Source organism: Letharia lupina (genome assembly GCF_014066315.1).
Source record: "Letharia lupina isolate WasteWater1 chromosome Unknown contig_11, whole genome shotgun sequence".
Classification (NCBI taxonomy): domain Eukaryota; kingdom Fungi; phylum Ascomycota; class Lecanoromycetes; order Lecanorales; family Parmeliaceae; genus Letharia; species Letharia lupina.
This window is the reverse complement of record NW_023502980.1, coordinates 353,556-370,840: the sequence shown is the minus strand read 5'-3', so window position 1 is coordinate 370,840 and position 17,285 is coordinate 353,556. Positions and strand designations below refer to the sequence as shown.

Here is a 17,285-nt window from a genome sequence, read left to right as displayed (position 1 = left end):
GGCTCAGAGGACGCTGTATGTACTGTTCACCATCCTATAAACCCTCTGTTCTTGTCATTGGTCACTGTTTCCTGTGAATGCTCGGAAAAGGGAATGCGTCTTCGATCTGAAACAGCTTGGGAATCATCAGCGCGGATGAAGCGAAGCCATGCTGGCTGGAAGGCAATTTTGTTATGAACCGTCGCTGGTAGTTGATTGTGTGACATTGCAAATGCACCTATCTACTTGCGACTCGATCGTACATATCGATAGCCTAGAGCCTCTCAAAAACGCGCCTGGCAGTGGAGAAGTACAAGTTTCAATAGCAACACGGCAGAAAGAAAACCACTTTTGATCCATCATGTCGACCGCATTTCTCATCCATGAATCAACTTATCGTAGCATTCTCATTAGAAAATCATTCGCATTATTCCACAATGTCGTCCCCAAGTCCGACGTATCAAGGTTAGCTCGTTCAAGATCTAGCGCCTCTCCTTCGGCCTCGCGAGCATGTTCAATCTGCCCAGACTAATACCCATCCTTCCCTTCTCTTTTGCACCACCAACTTTTGGGATTCTGCTCCCAGCTGCACGTCTCTTCAATGGGGAGGAGGTTTCCGCCGACTTCCCCTGCGATCCGTTCATACGCTGCTTTTTTGCCTTTCGCTGATCGTTATCATCTTCATCCAGTGCCATTGGGTCGGCATTCTCTTCGTCTCCAGCTTCGGTGTCAGATTCGGCACGACGTCGCTTCTTGTTTGACATGCCATGCGGAATGGATGGGAGGTTGCTGAAGGCAGACAGAGGCGTTGAGATGCTGCTTGGACGGACGTGACGGATCGTACTTCCTGGGCTGGTAATAGAGGCAGGTGATCCGGTGTCGAAGTCCATAGTCTTCTCGGAGCGGAAGGTGAAGTCGCCAGGCGCGGATGTTTTATGGATCTTGGTGCGAGTGGTGATATTAGGAGAGTTACCCAGATCCGGATACGAGATCGGATCGGAGGATTTAGGGGTGTCATCAGATGGTTGCGATTGATGGTATGGATATGGTGTTGGGATCTTGGATGGAGATGGCGAGTTGGCTGCAAGGTCATGCTGAGACTTGGTGCTGGGTGTGAAGCCTACTCGCTTCATCGTGGGCGAACGATGCAGACCCACCGACGGAGTACCAGGGAGATCAGGTAAATCCTTCTCAAGATCCATCTTGCCTTGAGGGAGTGGCAGGTGAGTGCCTGCTGCAACCTTTGTTGGATCATTGGAGAACTTCGGCTGGGAGCGATGTAGAATGGACTTCATGCTGCCAAAGCGTGAAAGCGAAGAGAGGTACTTGTTGCTTCCTTCAGTCTTTGGCGCTACTGGGCTTCCAAGAGTCTTTGTAGAAGCAGATCTACTCAACGATGGAATCATGGATGTCTTCATTGACTTTACGCTGACTGAGCGAGCCAAAGATGCCTTTGTAGGAGTGGTGACGGCGCTTGGTAAGCCAGACTGAGTTCGTACGTTGGCAGATGTGGTCTGTGTATGCTCTACCTCCGAGTCAGTGTCTCGTGAGACTGGCCTCGCTGAGGATGTATCATCGTAACGGTTCTGCTTGACACGCTTGCCCGGCGAGGTGTTCTCAAGTCGATCGCTCGAAATCTGTTGACCGAATGTTTGGAATGACTTCGACCGAGGAAGTTTCCCGAGAGGCTCATTTAGCCCTGCCTTTGATGGGCTTCGCTTCAACGAAGATGCATTGGCCTCGACCTTGTTCTTCCAGACTGATCCATGTCCAGCGATGGAAGCCATCTTCTTGAACTCTTGCTTGTGAACATCACTGTACCGTCCAGACTTGCCCTTGGGCTTTGCAATCTTCCGACCGCCAACACCGTAGAGTTGGTCCGCCTCCCCATCTTTGTTTTCTTGTTTGCTTCGCTCTTCTACCATCTGCGCTTTGATCTTTGCGGCTTCCTCTCTTACGCTGTCCATGATTTTCTGGGCCTCGACACTTAGGTCCGATTCTGGGCGCTCAAAAGTAAAGTCGAAGGTAGGTGAAGTCATTTGGCCGGGCAAAGAGCCTTTCGATTTTGATGGCGTCTGCTGAGGGAGCACTGTGAGGGTAGGTTTTGAAGGAGAAGCAATCATTCGAGAAAAGATACTGCCGAAGCCTTGACGAGACGCCGATGGCTTGACAGTGCTCTGGTGGACTTTGCTTGGGTGCATTTCCACCATAGGTGGCTGTATACGAGAAGCTGTCTGAGGTGTCTTGACTGGCGATGACTGGCCAGTGAAAGGACCTTGGGCCATAGCAGTGTTTGAAGGGGCGAGTGGTGAGGAGACTAGTGTGTTGAGGGAGCGTGGGGCACCACTTGGAGGAGACTCGTCCCTCTCGAGTAGAGAGGATAGCTTACTTGCTAAGGGCGTAGCATTGAGGTGAGACTATTACCCGGTCAGTATGTATTCCTGGACCACGACACAAATAGACAGGGGGCAAAGCTGGGGTTAATATGTCGGCAGTGCTGTTTACTCACAGGTGTTTCGCCCTTGATGCGCGAGGACCTCCGTCGAGGTGTAGCCATTTTCGGCGAGATATCAGAGCACTTAATCACGCTGGGAACCTGTGACAATGTTTGTGTAAGGTGATGCAAAAGTTTGAAGCGATGGTGTGGTATTGGAGTCTGTTGTCATCGGAGAAATGACGAGTTGTTTACTTTATCGCCTAGGCCGCCTTAGCTCATAGGGCGCTAATGTAGAAGTCCTACGGAAGCCGAGAACTGCGCTTGAGCGTTAGTCCCTCAGACGTGCCAAGGTGCTAAGCTTCTTTAGGTTAGCATACTGACCTCGCTCCCGTTGGCACCGCTCGTCTCATTACTAAGCGCGAACCAACCCTAAGGGGCTTGGTGCGGGAAACCACGTCTAAGGGATTGAGGCAAAAATTGCCGATCTTTGAGGCGAACAACTTTTCCTTATCGACCCCCGCTTCGAGTCGGATGGTGCACTGACTTTGGCACCGGTGGGACCATCTTATTCATGGCGAACGTCATGCTGAAACGACGGCTTGATACGAGGCGAGGCAAGGTACCTCTTCCTGTGGTTGCTACTCTTGCTCTTTACGGTCTTGCTTACGAGGTGATGCCGGGATCTTCGGATCATGTCCACATGACTATAAAGGGTCAGGGCGAGTTTCAAAGCTTTACGTAGACTTACTTCTCTTGGGAAGAGCCTTGATTCGAAGCAAGTATTGTGAAAATTGAGATATTTTGATCATTCTGACCATTGGCAAGATGTTGAACGGTGAAAAGCCATACTCGCTGCAGAAGGGAATCCATTCAGCACTCAAAGATCTTCTTCGAACGGCAGATGGATTAGTCCCTCTGGAAGTGAAAAACCATCTTCGAGATGTGGCCTTTGAGTCTAAAGGCCATGGAGACGTTATAGGCTTGCCTTGTCCTCTAAAGGAGACCGAAGCTGTCACGGCGTTGAAGGCTGTTGAAGCTAGCACTATAGCTGCTATTACTGATTTACGCTTTGGAATGGATAAGAGAGACATCAGGATCAGCGTAGAGCGAGCCACTTGTTTTCTTTTTGCTGCATATCTTTCGACAGTCGATGGCATGGCAAAAGGGGATCCCAATGTCAAGTCAAAGTTGAAGGGTTAGCTTCAAGAGACGCCAGCTTGAGCATAGACTTACGATTCCAGACACGGATCTTTTGAAGGCCCAATCGATCCTCTATCGACGATTTGCAGCCAATCTGTACGAAACTCGGACTCCTGGAGAATATTTTCATCTTCATGGCTCGCTTGAAGCAACAACCTCACTCAACATGATTGGCCTGGAGGGGTACCGACCCGATGTGACCGACTATCATGACTGCCTCAATCTAATCGAAAGCCATATGAAGGAATTCTCACCTGCAGAGCTTGAAGCAATGAACGCTAAGCATAGGCAAGCAGGCGTAACTTGTCTCAAATACGACGACTTCAAAAAGACACATTATGGCCGAAGCAAGCTGGAGCTGCCACCATGGACTCTCGAGAATCTAGAAATCTCGACACCACCCGTGCCATTTCCAGCCCGAAGTAGCACAACTAACAAGCCACAGCCGCTTGCTGGCATCAGAGTACTGGAGCTCTGTAGGATAATCGCTGGACCAGTCATCGGGCGTACCCTGGCGGAGTATGGAGCGGATGTCTTGAAGGTTACTGCACCTCACCTGAGTGACGTACCATTCTTTCAAGTTGACGGCAACATGGGCAAACACGCCACGGAACTAAATCTCCGCGACCCGAACTCGCGCCAGGTATTCGAATCCCTCCTTCAAACTGCTGACATACTTGTCGATGGCTACCGTCCTGGCTCTCTAACCCGCCTAGGCTATGGACCCTCCCAGATCCTCCAGCTGATTCAGTCTCGGAACAAAGGCATCATCTACATCTCGGAATCCTGCTTTGGCGCCCTTCCCCCTTCTTCAAACGAGGCTCCAGACTCCGAGGCGTCTCAATGGTCGCAGAGACCGGGCTGGCAGCAGATTGCGGATTGTGTGACTGGTGTCGCGTGGACGCAAGGTACCGAATTTTTAGACCTTGAGGGGCCGGTCATTCCACCTTTCCCAATGAGCGATTACGGGACTGGCTGCGCGGGCGCTATTGCTGCACTGACAGGTCTGTATAAGCGTGCTACCGAAGGAGGAAGCTGGTGGGGCGGTGTGAGCTTAGTTGGATACAATGTCTATCTCTTGAGCTTGGGTTTATATCCGCCTGAAGTTGTCGACGATCTCAAATCGCGCTTCAGGGATGCTGGATTTTATGGCAAAGGGGAAGGTGGACTGAGGCATAGTGATAGCGTTGACGAAGTGGGCAAACGAGCGTTAAGTGCTATGAAGCAAGTAAGGCCAGAGCTTTTCGCTAAGGAGAACTTTGACGAGGCGTGGAGTCAGGGCTTCGGGGCGAAGGTCAGGTATGCGAAGAGTGCGGTCGATATTGCTGGGATTAGGGTTGGGTTCTCAAGAGGGACAAGGTCGAATGGTACCGATGAGGCGGGCTGGGATGGGTGGGAAGTGGAAACGAGGTAGAGTCGCATTGTACTTATCTCACTTGACCACGTAAGCCACCACGAACATAAGAAGCATCGCACACCACACTACCGCACAATTGCACTTCGCATTGCAGCCATGACTACAAATCAATCAGACAATCGTGAGGTGCGAGAAGCTCGACGTAGGCAACGTCAACACAAACGCACAACTGAGAGTAGTGAATCTTCTAAAGACACAAAGATTGATCCATGGAATTAGCGCATCTCCTAGCCAAGCACGCCGCTGCAACGTCGGCTACACGCGTAGCCAGATCATGGGGGCATCGCCGAGGAGCCTGCTCCCGAGCTCGTTCGTTACTTCAACGCGAAGGATGAGGAGGAGCTCAGAAGTGAGCGTTTGAGCCGGGAGGCCGCGGTTGTTTTGGCGCGTTTGGAAGAGGAGAGGCCGATGATGAGGGAGGCTCTGGGGATTCCTGGCCGGGTGAGAGATTGATAATTGAAGCCGGTGATGCAAGAGGTCGGGGGAGGAGAAGGGCAAGTCTTGGTGATGGAGGAAAGGGGACGATGGGGATGGAGGCGTTGCTTTGCGTGGTGAAGAGCGCGTTTTGGGGGCATTCCACTGTCGTGATGGGTCCGGCCGGGTCAGAAATAGGTGACGAGGAGGCATTGTAGATAAATTTGCAGAAAATCGACCTGCTACAGTCCTGCCAACCTTCTCCATCCTATATTCTCAATCAGGCTTCCCACACCTTCTGTCTCTCCATTAAATCTGACGCCCTTGCCTTGATATGCCCTCCCCAGCTCCTCTCCAGCTCCCTGTTCTTCCACACATCTGACTTGAGCTCCTGCCAATTTCCCTGACGGGCTGACTCCACTCGGCCAATCTGGCCTTAACACCAGCGCCATCTCGTCCATCAAAGCATACGAGGAAGGCCTTTTCCCTTGTTTGAGCTCGGCATCCTGCGTGTCGTCGATAAAGGCGGGGCGGACGGAAGGGAGGACAGCGCCATTCGTGCTGGCGAAAAGGGCGGTAAATCGACCTGGGTCGCGCGTAGCCTTCAAAGGGATCAGCTGAGACCTAATTGCAATAGAAGCTTAGAATGGCTGACTCTTTCTCCCCAGTCGTAGACAATGTTGTAGAGCGGACTCAGCGTAGCGAACGCTTTGGCGGCTGCGAGAGGGTAGTCGAGGGTAGGAACTCTGTATTAATTGAACCGAAATCTACGTCAGCCCTTCTTCTCTCATGGACTCCTCAGAGCCTACATCTTGTGCGTGCGCGGTTCCTCCGCTATACTTACGTTTTCACCACTGAACCTACCCAGCTGAGATGCCCTGAAGCCCACCCACATCCCACTGGCTCCCTTCAACTGCTCGAGCAGTCCTTGCGTATACCGCATCGACCTTTCCAACGCTCTGGGCTTCCTTGACGGGCCGTTTTGGAAGCACGGGAATGCGAGTGAGGCTGGAGGAAGCGATGCAGCGGGCGAAGACAGCGGATCCAGCGGTGCCCGTGCGACCGGTCAAGATGACATGGGCCATGATGGCGGGAAGCCTGAACGGATGATGCTGTCAACGGCAAATGGAGGCTTGGCCTGTATAGACGGGACTGGAGTGCTCTGTAGAGTATTTAGTCATTCTGCTTATTGCAACTCGGGGTTAAAGCCGTTGCGTAAAGCCTCCGCGAAGCACATTTGTCGCAGACTATGTTTTGGCAGGAGACGAAATTTCCTTCGCGTGCTAGCTGACCACCTGACTTCTACAGAGTATTCGTATTGCACCCTACCATCTAAGCAGGGTCTTCTGGTTATCCGCTTTGTACAGCTAATCTAAGTAGGAATTGGCATGGCATCTACCACTTGATGAAATCCACCCATTTGAACACTTTCGTGGAATACGAATGGACGTGGTGGTGGTAGAGTATGCGCAAGGACTCACCATGCGAAAATGAACCTCACCTATACCAGCTCTCATTACATCTAAGTGTTGAGATTTGCTGCAGCACCTGTGTTGTAGCTACCCCGCATGGTGGCAATCAGGTGGCAAATTAGCATGGGCTTCACATGGTATAAGTAGCCTACATACCATTCCATAGTTAATCAATCAATCCTTCTCATACATTTCCAACAGGTTATGAGCCCTCGCGCTGCTACTACGCAGCAGTCAATTATTGATTCAAGTCATTCCAACCCTAAGACACCAGGGGATTCATAGGCCAAAGGGTCTAGCTCATTCAAAGGCCAAAGGGTCTATTTCATTCAAAGGCCAAAGGGTCTATTCCATTTATAGGCCAAAGGGTCTATTTCATTCAAAATATCCACATCAAAGGATAGTGGTCACAAACTCGACCTCCTATCCGAAGAAAACTTCGGATCATAATTCGTTAACATTTATACAGAGCTTCTTTCAAAGAAGCTTTAAAAATACACTTAAAGAGAGTATAAGTCTAAAGATATAGTCACTACGATAATAGCCAGTTTAGAAAAGGATATAGAGATTGTTGGAATTCGGATCACGTAACTCTTGGCGTCTTGGCGGTCACGTGACTACGTCACGTGATATGCCTTAGCGCGCTCGTGTTAAGTCGCTCTTTTCTTTTATAGAACTCTATAGTTAATAACTAAGTATCTTATCTTATATTTTTATAGATTATAAGCCTAGACTCTACTCGATAACTATTATATTATAACTACTATTCGCCTCTATAATTATAACTATTTTTAGACTTTTAGTATTTATCTTATAATATCTAAAGTCTATTATATAAAGATAGTAGTAGCTATAGAGATATTCTTTTAACCTTCTTAATAGAAGTATTTTTTTTCTCTTAAAATAGTTATAAGCTTAGGTGAATATAATTTATTAATAATATAAAGGACTAAAAATCGCTTTCGCCTTTATCTTAAGTGAGCTAAGGTATATCGCCTCTAGCCGAAATATCGAATTTATTAAATATATTAAGTATATAATTATATCGCTATACGATTAAGTTATATTATTAAGATCTTTAAATCTTACTAGCTTTCGCTAAATTAGAATACTTAACTCTATTAAAAATAAAATTATTTTATATTAATATTAAGTTTAAAACTATATATTAATTATCGAATTAATAATTATTAATTAAAAGTAATTAAATATTAGTATTAATAGTTTAATCGTAATCTAAAGCATTTCAGAGCTGGTATTACTATCTCTCAGTGCGCTTATAAGCCTACTAAGACTAAAATAATAAGGATATCTTATTAATATTAGCTTCTAGGCCTTTAGAAGCCCCTTAAAGAAGAGAGTTAAAGCCTTATTATCGAATTCTTTTTTTATAATCGCTTATATTCTACTATTATAATTATAAAATTAGAATAATCTTCGAAGTCTTATAATAGTAGTTAGCGATATAAATATTCTAGATCTAAATCTCTAAATAAATAATATAAAAAGAATATTAATCCCCCTTTAAGAAGAAGATTCGTACGCTTATAATAATTACATTTCGTATAATTCTATTAGAAATCAGCCTACGTTTATAAGTTATTCTTATTACTAAATATCTTTTATTTTAATTAGATTATCTATATCTATCGCAGCTCTATATATAAATACTTTCTATTTTTTATATAAGAACTCGAAGCCTAAAGGCGATAGTTAGTTAGTATTAATAAGATCTTTAAGAACTCTAACGACGATTAGAGTATTTATTTTACTCTTGTTACTTTATTAAATAATAGTCTTATTAACTCTAAATTTAAAGTTAGCGAAGATATCTTTAGCTCTATAAGCGATATTAAGCTATTTAATCTTTATATTAAAAAATCTATTTTACTCGCTTTAAAGTTATTCTTAGAGTCTTTCTCTAATTCTACTATCTCGTCTAAAATAGTAGCTAAATTATTATTATTATCGCTATTATCGCCTTCTCTATTAGTATTCTACGTATTATTATTTAAACTATCTTCTAATAATAATAGATTTAAATAATTAGTTATAGCGCGCTACGGCTAATACTCTTAATTAGTCTTAATTTAATAAAAGTAGTTTTCCTTTAATCTTTATCGCTATTCTAGAATCTAATATAGAATATATTAGATAAAAATAAGATATTAAGAACTAATTAATACTTAATAATCTTTTATTCTTTATTAAAATTATTAAGCTTAAAATTTATATAGCTATTTTTTAATATCTCGAGTATAGTAATTACTAGCTTATTAAAATCGATTATAATAATAAGAATTCTTAAGTAATATTAAACGCTATCGCTAAATATTATAAGTCTAAAAGCTTCGAACTCTATATAAAGCTAATTCGCTAATTACTCGATATTACTCTTACTTTCAAGAGAGATATTCGCTAATATAAAAAGAACTTTTATAAAATTACTATCGAAATCGCTAGTCTATATAAATCGCTTATTCTATTAAAGCCTTTTCTAATTTAACTCTTTCTTATAAGACTTAAAAACTCTTTTAATATCTTTATAATAATTTATATTTAGACTTATAAGCTATATAACGATAAGATTATTAAATTTAATAAGATTATCTATATCGCGATAAATAAAGAAACTTATTTACTATTATTTAAAGATAGCGATATTACTATATACGCTATTTATAATAATAGCGATAAGAGTAAAGATAAGTAGTTCGCTAGATATTATAAAGCTAATAACTTAGAAATTAATCGCGAAACTTACTCTCTATATAAGGTCGTTAAATATAAATTTAGATATCCCCCGATTAAATACTAGATTAAGTTCTTTTATCTAAAGTTTAAAAAGTTTATATCGAATAAGAAAAAGAAGAAGAAGGCTTAAATTGCTATAATTAACTTTAATAATATAGAAAAGAGCCTTAACACTAAGCGTAAGCGTATTAAAGAGATATTCTTTAACGCTTCTACTTTAGAGAAGAATAAGTATCTTAATATTAACTATATCTTTCTAAAAGAATTAAATTTAACTATATATTATATAAATTTTAGTTTTAATAATTTTAATATTTTTAATATAATTAATAATAAGAAAGTTATTAACTTAATAGTCGTTAATTTTAATTTAAAGTATAACTTAATAATAGCTAACTTCGTCGATTTATACTCTTATATAATAGTAAACTCTAGCTACTCTTATTATTTCTTTATTAATTATTTAATATTTATTATCTATAAAAAGATTTACTCTCGCTCTATTCGCGATATTAAGAATAGTTAAATTTAATTTCTTAATCGTAATATTATTAATTTAAATTACTCTATTTAAGATAAGCGTATAAGTATTATTCTATTTAATATCTTATATATACTTAATATAGACGTTAATCTTCTTTTTATTAATAAACTCTTAAATATCGATATTGTAATCGACTTTTATAAGATTAACTACGCTTTAATTAAAGATAATCTAAAGCTTATAAATACTCGTAATTAAGATTTATTCTTTCTCGATCTCTAGAATAGTTTAAATAGTACTTTAACGATATATAGTATTTCTTTAAACTTAATTTATTAACTTTAATATACTTATATGGGTTATTTAAGTTAGTAGAATTTAAATAGACTTTTCGCTATAGCGGTAGATATAAATTTTATTAAGAATATCGCGAATGAGTATACTTATGAGTACTATATTATAGGGCGCTAAAAGACTATTCTCTATATTAGTTCTACTACGCTTAATATATAATTAAGTAAATTCATTTATAGCGATCTTATAGGGTCTCTATTTTCTATAGATTTTAATAGTTATAGATACTTTATAATATTTAAAAATAATTTTATCTTCTACTTTAAAGTCTATTATATTTATTATAAGAGTAAGATATTCGTTATATTCTTATAATTATCTTAATAATAAAGGTAAGTATATATTTAAAGTCTTTCTTAACTATCTCGCTTTATCGAGTATTAAGTAGAAATCTACTATTTTTAATAATTCTTAGATAAATAATATAGTCAAGCGTTTTAGATAGATCTTACTATATAAAATATATTCTATTCTTTTAAGCTTTAATCTTAATAAATCTTTTTAACCTGAAATCGTTATTATCGCTAATTATTTAATAATATAGTTATCTAATATTAGAATTATTATAATTTCTTTTAAGATCTTCTATTAACGAAAGTCTATTTTTTCTTATTTACATATAATCGATTTTATCGCTTACGCGATAAAACGACTTTAGAAGAAGCTTATAAATCGAAGCGAAAAGTATATTCTATTAAGATATAAGGGGGAGTATATCTTTCGACTATATAATCTTACTAAGAAAATAGTTATTCGCGCTAATAGCGTATACTTCATAGAAAAATAGCCCTTAGTTATAAACTCGAAAGAAGAAATCGAGGTTTATAAGCTCTTAAATAAGCGATAACGTTTAATAGTATTAGTATTTGTTATAGAGAAAGTATTAAATAGATAGCGTATTATTAATATTTCGAAAGACGTTAAATCTAAAGAAGCTTTAGAAGATATTATATCTATAACTAGAATAGCTATTAAATCTTTAATAGTTTTAAGATCTCTAGTATTTATAAGGTTAAGGTTAAATTTTCTCTAGCTAGCTAATAAGCTAGCGCCTTCGCGAAGATCTATATAAGAGTCTTTAGTATAGCGTACTTAATTAACTACGCGAGAGCCCTTAGCTTAAGTATCTTTAATATAAGCTACTCGATTAAATACTATATTTATATCTATATCGATAATTCGACCTATACTATCTATATAGAAAATTTTTTTAGACTTAAATTTATTATTTATTATTATCGAAGTTATATAAGCTATTCGCGAAGATTATAAATTAAGCGCTATTTAAAGAGTACTATACGATTATCCGAATCTTATAATTTTAAATCTATAAGATCTATCCCCTAACCCTCTTTTAAGAATCTTTACGATATTCGCCTTACTTATAAACTATATTAATAAGTCAAATATTTTCGAGTCTACTATTTACGAGTAAATTATATCTAATTAGCTATTTCGAATAAATTAAAAACTTTTTATAAAAGATAAGTATAAATCTTTTATAAATAATAATACTTAATATCTTATTTAGACGCCTTTTAAGGCTTATATTCTAAGAGATAGATAGATCTATATCTTAAAATAAGGTCTTAATAAAGAAATTACTCGCTATAAGATACGCTAGATTATTTAAGAATTCGAATAATAGAAGAGTTATAACTATTATAATACTTTCGCGTTAATAATAAAGCTTATAAGTTATAAGACGATCTTTATATTTATAATCGCTCTAGATTAAAATTTAGAGTAAATAGATGTTAAAACTATCTTTCTATATAATAATATAAAGAAAGAGATTTATATATATTAACTCGATGGCTTTAATAAGAACAATATTAAGGTCTATAAGCTAAATAAAACACTTTATAATTTAAAGTAGTCCCCTTAAGTCTAATATTAATACTTCTCGAAGTATATAAAGAAGCTAAGCTTTCTCTCTATTAAATTAAATAATAGCGTATTTATAAATCTTAAAGAGAGTATTATTATAGCGCTTTATATCGATAATATTCTAATTATTAATTCTAGTAAAATCGAGATTTAGCGAATTAAAAAGGGTCTTAACGCGAAGTTTCATATATCGAATTTAAGATTATATATCTACTACTTAAATATAACTATTAAGAGAGATTATTATAGCGATATCCTTCGTCTAGAATAAGAGACTTACATTATATAATTCTTAAATTATTTTAATTATTAAAACCTTATCTTAATATCGATATCTCTCGAAATTAATTATAAACTAGCTTTCGTTAAAGAGAACTATATTATTCTAAAGAAATTATAAGAGAACTATTAATTCGCGATAAGATCTCTTATATATATTATACTCGATATCTATCTCGATATCGCCTACGCGATATTATTAATAAGTCATTACTTAGTTAACCCGATTTCAGCGCACTAAAATGCGATTATTCGAATCTTTTAATATCTAAGAAGTATAGTATACTATAAACTTATATATAAAGGCTCTCTTTAAGAACTTATCGATTATATCGATTCTAATTAAACTAATAATATAACCTAGAGATTTATATTTAATTATCTCTTTAATATAGAGAACGACGCAATTAATTAATTATCTAAGTATTAAGCTATTATAATATTATTTACTTATAAGATAGAGTATATCGATTAAATATAGATTATTAAAGAAGTAATTTAGCTAAAGAATCTACTTAATTAACTTCTTCGCCTCGATAATATAAACTCTAAAGTTATTATTATTTTCGATAATAATTAAAGCGTAATTACCCTCATAAAGAATACTTAGTTCTATACTCGTATTAAGTATATTAATATTATTTACTATTTTATGCGAGAAAAGATTAATAATAGCACTATAAATATACGATATATTCTCACTAATAAATAGATGATTAATAGACTTATTAAGGCTCTTTGCTTAAATAAATTCATTATTTTTTAAGATATTCTTAGAGTAAAAATTACACCTACTTACCCCCTCGATAGCTATTAATCTTACTACTATCTTAGTATAGTCTTAGTTTAATAATATCTAGTAGAGAAGCTATTCTATTATATTTACACCTAGATTTAAAGAAGTCGCTTATTATCGACTACTTTAGAAGAGCTATTTCATTAATCTCTATATTATAGATAATCTACTTAAGTTGTTTATCGAGTTATTATATTAGACTTAATACTTAGCGAACTCGCTATTTTATATCGAAATAGCTATTTCTTTAGCGCTATTATTACTATCGCTATTAAACTTTTAAAACTCTTTCGAAAAATTTATATTTATTTATTATTAATATCTCGAGTATTATATCTTTAAATCGCCGCTATCGTAGCTACTATTACTAAGAATTAATTATCTAAAACGACTCTTATAGAGGTCTTATAGCCGGCGATATATAGCTAAGAGAATTTCTTTTAATTATTTTATTTAGCTACTCTTATATATATTCTTCGATCTTAAATTAATCGATTTTTAGTATATATTAGATAATCTAGAAATAAAATTTCCGAAAAACCGCTTTTTGATAAAAAGTGGAATTTAAGTTATATTTGAGTAAGGGCCATAGTTTAATATAGTCGTTTTTAGATTTCGACTTTTTACTTTACCTACTCTATTTTAAACATCGCGAACTTTAAATCTTATATTTTTTAATTTCGTTCGTATGAAGAGAGATAGAGGTATAAGAGATATAGTTTTATATTAGCTACTCGGCGCTAACTTACTTTAGCTACCCGATATTAATTTCACTTTTACTACCCGACGCTAATTACTTTATCTTACCTACTCGATTTTGATACCGTTAGTATTAAACTTTATAGTTACTAAGTTTCGCTTATAAAAGAATACGTATAAAGGAGAGTATTGAAATTTAGATTACGTAACTCTTAGCGTCTTAGCGATTATGTGACTACGTCACGTAACACGCCTTAGCGCGCCCGTATTAAGTCGCTCTTTTCTTCTATAGAACTCTATAGTTAATATAACTAAGTATCTTATCTTATATTTTCATAGAGATATCTCCTCTAATTACTAAGAAATAAGAGAAGGTAATAAAGAATTAAAAAGAGAAATTCTAGAAAGTAGCCAATCTTATAATTTTAACGATTAGTCTAGATATTTAATAGAAGCTTATAAAGACCGAATTTAATAACAACTACCTTATATTTATAAGACTTCGAATTATACTCTAGTTTACGAGATTCTTCGAGTTCATACGTCTCTTAAAAGAATATTACACGCTTTAATTCAAAGTATTCAAAATAATATCTAAGTATCTTACTTATATTAAGGTTCTTAAAGAAAAAATCGATATTATAAAGATTATACTCGATATAAATAATCGTATAATTCTCTATCTCTTTATATTATTACTATAAGAGTATTAATATCTTATTTAAATTTAAACTATTACGCTCTCAATCACGGCTAAAAAAATACGCTAAATAATTCTCGAAGCCAATCGTTAATATAATTAAGCCCTTTATAACTTTTATCCGACTATTTAAGTAAATAAGACTACTTAAAAAGAGAAATACGAGTACTGTGGATTTGGTTATCGTAGCGATAACTATTATATTTAATATCTATAATTAACTTTGAATTGATTTAAAGAACTAATAAAAGAATAAATAAAATGTAAAGAAAAGAGTATAGAATAGACATAGAAGTTCTAGATTAAATTGGCTATAACTTCAAGGGGTAATAACTTCGAAGATTATTCAAGCACACACATTTTGGCTTAGTCATTTCTGTAGCATGGGGGTATGGCCAATGGTGCTGTATTATGGGGGTATATTGAGATTTGCTGTAGTACCTGTGTTGTAGCTACCCCACATGGTGGTAATCAGGTGGCAAATTAGCATGGGCTTTATATGGTATAAGTAGCCTACATACCTTTCTATAGTTAATCAATCAATCCTTCATATCTATTTCCAACACTAAGCTTGACATTGTCCTCATTTTAGATGGAGTGATTAAGCATAGCGAGGACCTGCACCTGTATTAGTATGATTGATGAGCACTTTTGAGCTGTGACTCAGGACCAAGCCTCCACATGACATAGTTTGTCAGTTCCTTTGATTATATTCGCATTATTTGATGAATGGACTCATAAATCTCATCCCTAAAATATTTCCGAGGGTCTGTACCAAAAGGCCCTGCCGACTTTGTTAGCAAGGGACGGCCACTCAAGAATCGCGAGAATTTACGGACCTCAAGCAGTCAACAATATTACCACCACCACCACGAAAATGCGTAGATGCCCTTTATCTTCCAACATTCCAGACAAAGAATGGCCTGCACCCGAGCATTTAGATGTCAAAGCACATGACCGGCTGGACGAAACACGTGAGGGTATACCCGTTCAGACTCGTATACCAGAAAGAACCCAGGAGGTTCTCATCCCGCCAATGGCGATCGTCACGCCCAGCATGAGCGAAAACTCCATCACTCCACTTCCAAGTGACTCGGCTCATCAAGCTCCTCCTCAAACCAAGACATCTCCGTCCCCTCCACAACACCTATCGACTCAATGCAACGGCATGGAACGCACCACCTCACCCATCCGGTCATCATCCCCACACTCACCTACCTCCATCGGATTCGTCCTCTCCGCGCCCCCCTTTTCCCCTTCAATATATCCCTCTTATCTCCTTCCGTATCTAGTTCCAATCCCCCCTCCCCTACGAAAAGGGAAAGACGCCACCAAAAGGACCGTACGCCGATTCGCAAAACGGCTTTTACGCCTCGAAGCCTGCCTGGCTCCATCGATGATAGTCGCCCGCGCGCAGCGACGATTCGAGCAAGAACAGATGAAGAGATCCGAGTCAGACCTTTTCGAAGAAGCTTGCATGAAGAGCGAGCTGAAGAGAGCGAAGAGAACAGATGTATTTCCAGAAACGTTCCAAACCATTGACATCCACAATGATGGTCAAGAGGATGAGGACAGCGCGTGCGAGCAAATCATCATTACGCAAGCCAGCGAGATAGGCGCAGAGACCAGAACAACCAAGACCGAGGCCTTCGCCGGCCTGATAATCATCCAACATCGACTCAGCGCCATGAGCCAGGCTCTTTCCGAACACGCCAAGGACGGAATGCTGCGAACAGAGCCAGGCCGCCACTCATTTCACGTTGACGCAGCCGTATCGAGCGACAACGGATTAACAGGTATCGCAGTGGTACACAAAACGCATCGGCAGTACTGGGCCTCGCTATGGACTGCCAAAGGCTATCGCATACGCGAAGCGCTAGATCAAGAGGACGCCGAAACGTGGGCCATCTGGCAAGCACTGCAGGTTACATTAGAGAAAGTTCATGCCGACCGTGCACAAGTGAAGCCACAAGATCCCTGTTCTCTCGCGGTAGTCTACTCCGATTGTGCAGTGGCGCTGGTTAAGATTGGAAAAGGTAGGTCTGATGGCAGAAAGGTGGTGCAGAAGATCATCGACCAATCAATGGAGCTCCAACGACTTGGGGTGGAGGTACAACTCCATTGGGTTCCAGGACATGTAAATATACCTGGCAATGAGCTGGCAGATCTTGTGGCTAAAAAGGCTCGGCAGCCTGTCAAGTAGGACTGTGAGAGATGTTTGCAGGTCTCACTGTTTCCTTTGGGCCTCACGACTAGCGACAGTTTCATGCGGCGCAAGTGGAAAGATGAACAAAGATGCGACAGTTTCAATTACTAAACTGCTAAGCTGGACTGATGCCGAAAACACTTCTGCTAAAGCTCAACTACTCAAACGAATCCACTAGATGGAGGAACAACTTGTACCAGCCCT

At 38.5% G+C, this 17,285-nt stretch overlaps 4 protein-coding genes across 4 annotated transcripts; 2 read left to right on the top strand and 2 right to left on the bottom strand.

The window, feature by feature from the left end:
- Positions 1–461: 461 nt before the first annotated feature.
- HO133_000666 (uncharacterized protein) lies at positions 462–2,536 on the bottom strand (the record flags this gene model as incomplete). Its single annotated transcript, XM_037291603.1, has 2 exons — positions 462–2,396; positions 2,489–2,536. The coding sequence occupies 2 exons, from the start codon at positions 2,534–2,536 to the stop codon at positions 462–464; spliced, it is 1,983 nt and encodes a 660-aa protein (XP_037151965.1).
- Positions 2,537–3,241: 705 nt separating this feature from the next.
- HO133_000665 (uncharacterized protein) lies at positions 3,242–5,030 on the top strand (the record flags this gene model as incomplete). Its single annotated transcript, XM_037291602.1, has 2 exons — positions 3,242–3,611; positions 3,658–5,030. The coding sequence occupies 2 exons, from the start codon at positions 3,242–3,244 to the stop codon at positions 5,028–5,030; spliced, it is 1,743 nt and encodes a 580-aa protein (XP_037151964.1).
- Positions 5,031–5,689: 659 nt separating this feature from the next.
- HO133_000664 (uncharacterized protein) lies at positions 5,690–6,532 on the bottom strand (the record flags this gene model as incomplete). The annotated part of the gene is made up of 3 exons (XM_037291601.1): positions 5,690–6,049; positions 6,103–6,193; positions 6,312–6,532. 3 exons carry the CDS (start codon positions 6,530–6,532, stop codon positions 5,690–5,692), a joined length of 672 nt encoding a protein of 223 aa, XP_037151963.1.
- Positions 6,533–15,752: 9,220 nt separating this feature from the next.
- On the top strand, positions 15,753–17,078 carry HO133_000663 (uncharacterized protein; the record flags this gene model as incomplete). Its single annotated transcript, XM_037291600.1, has 1 exon — positions 15,753–17,078. The coding sequence occupies one exon, from the start codon at positions 15,753–15,755 to the stop codon at positions 17,076–17,078; it is 1,326 nt and encodes a 441-aa protein (XP_037151962.1).
- Between the last annotated feature and the right edge of the window lie 207 nt (positions 17,079–17,285).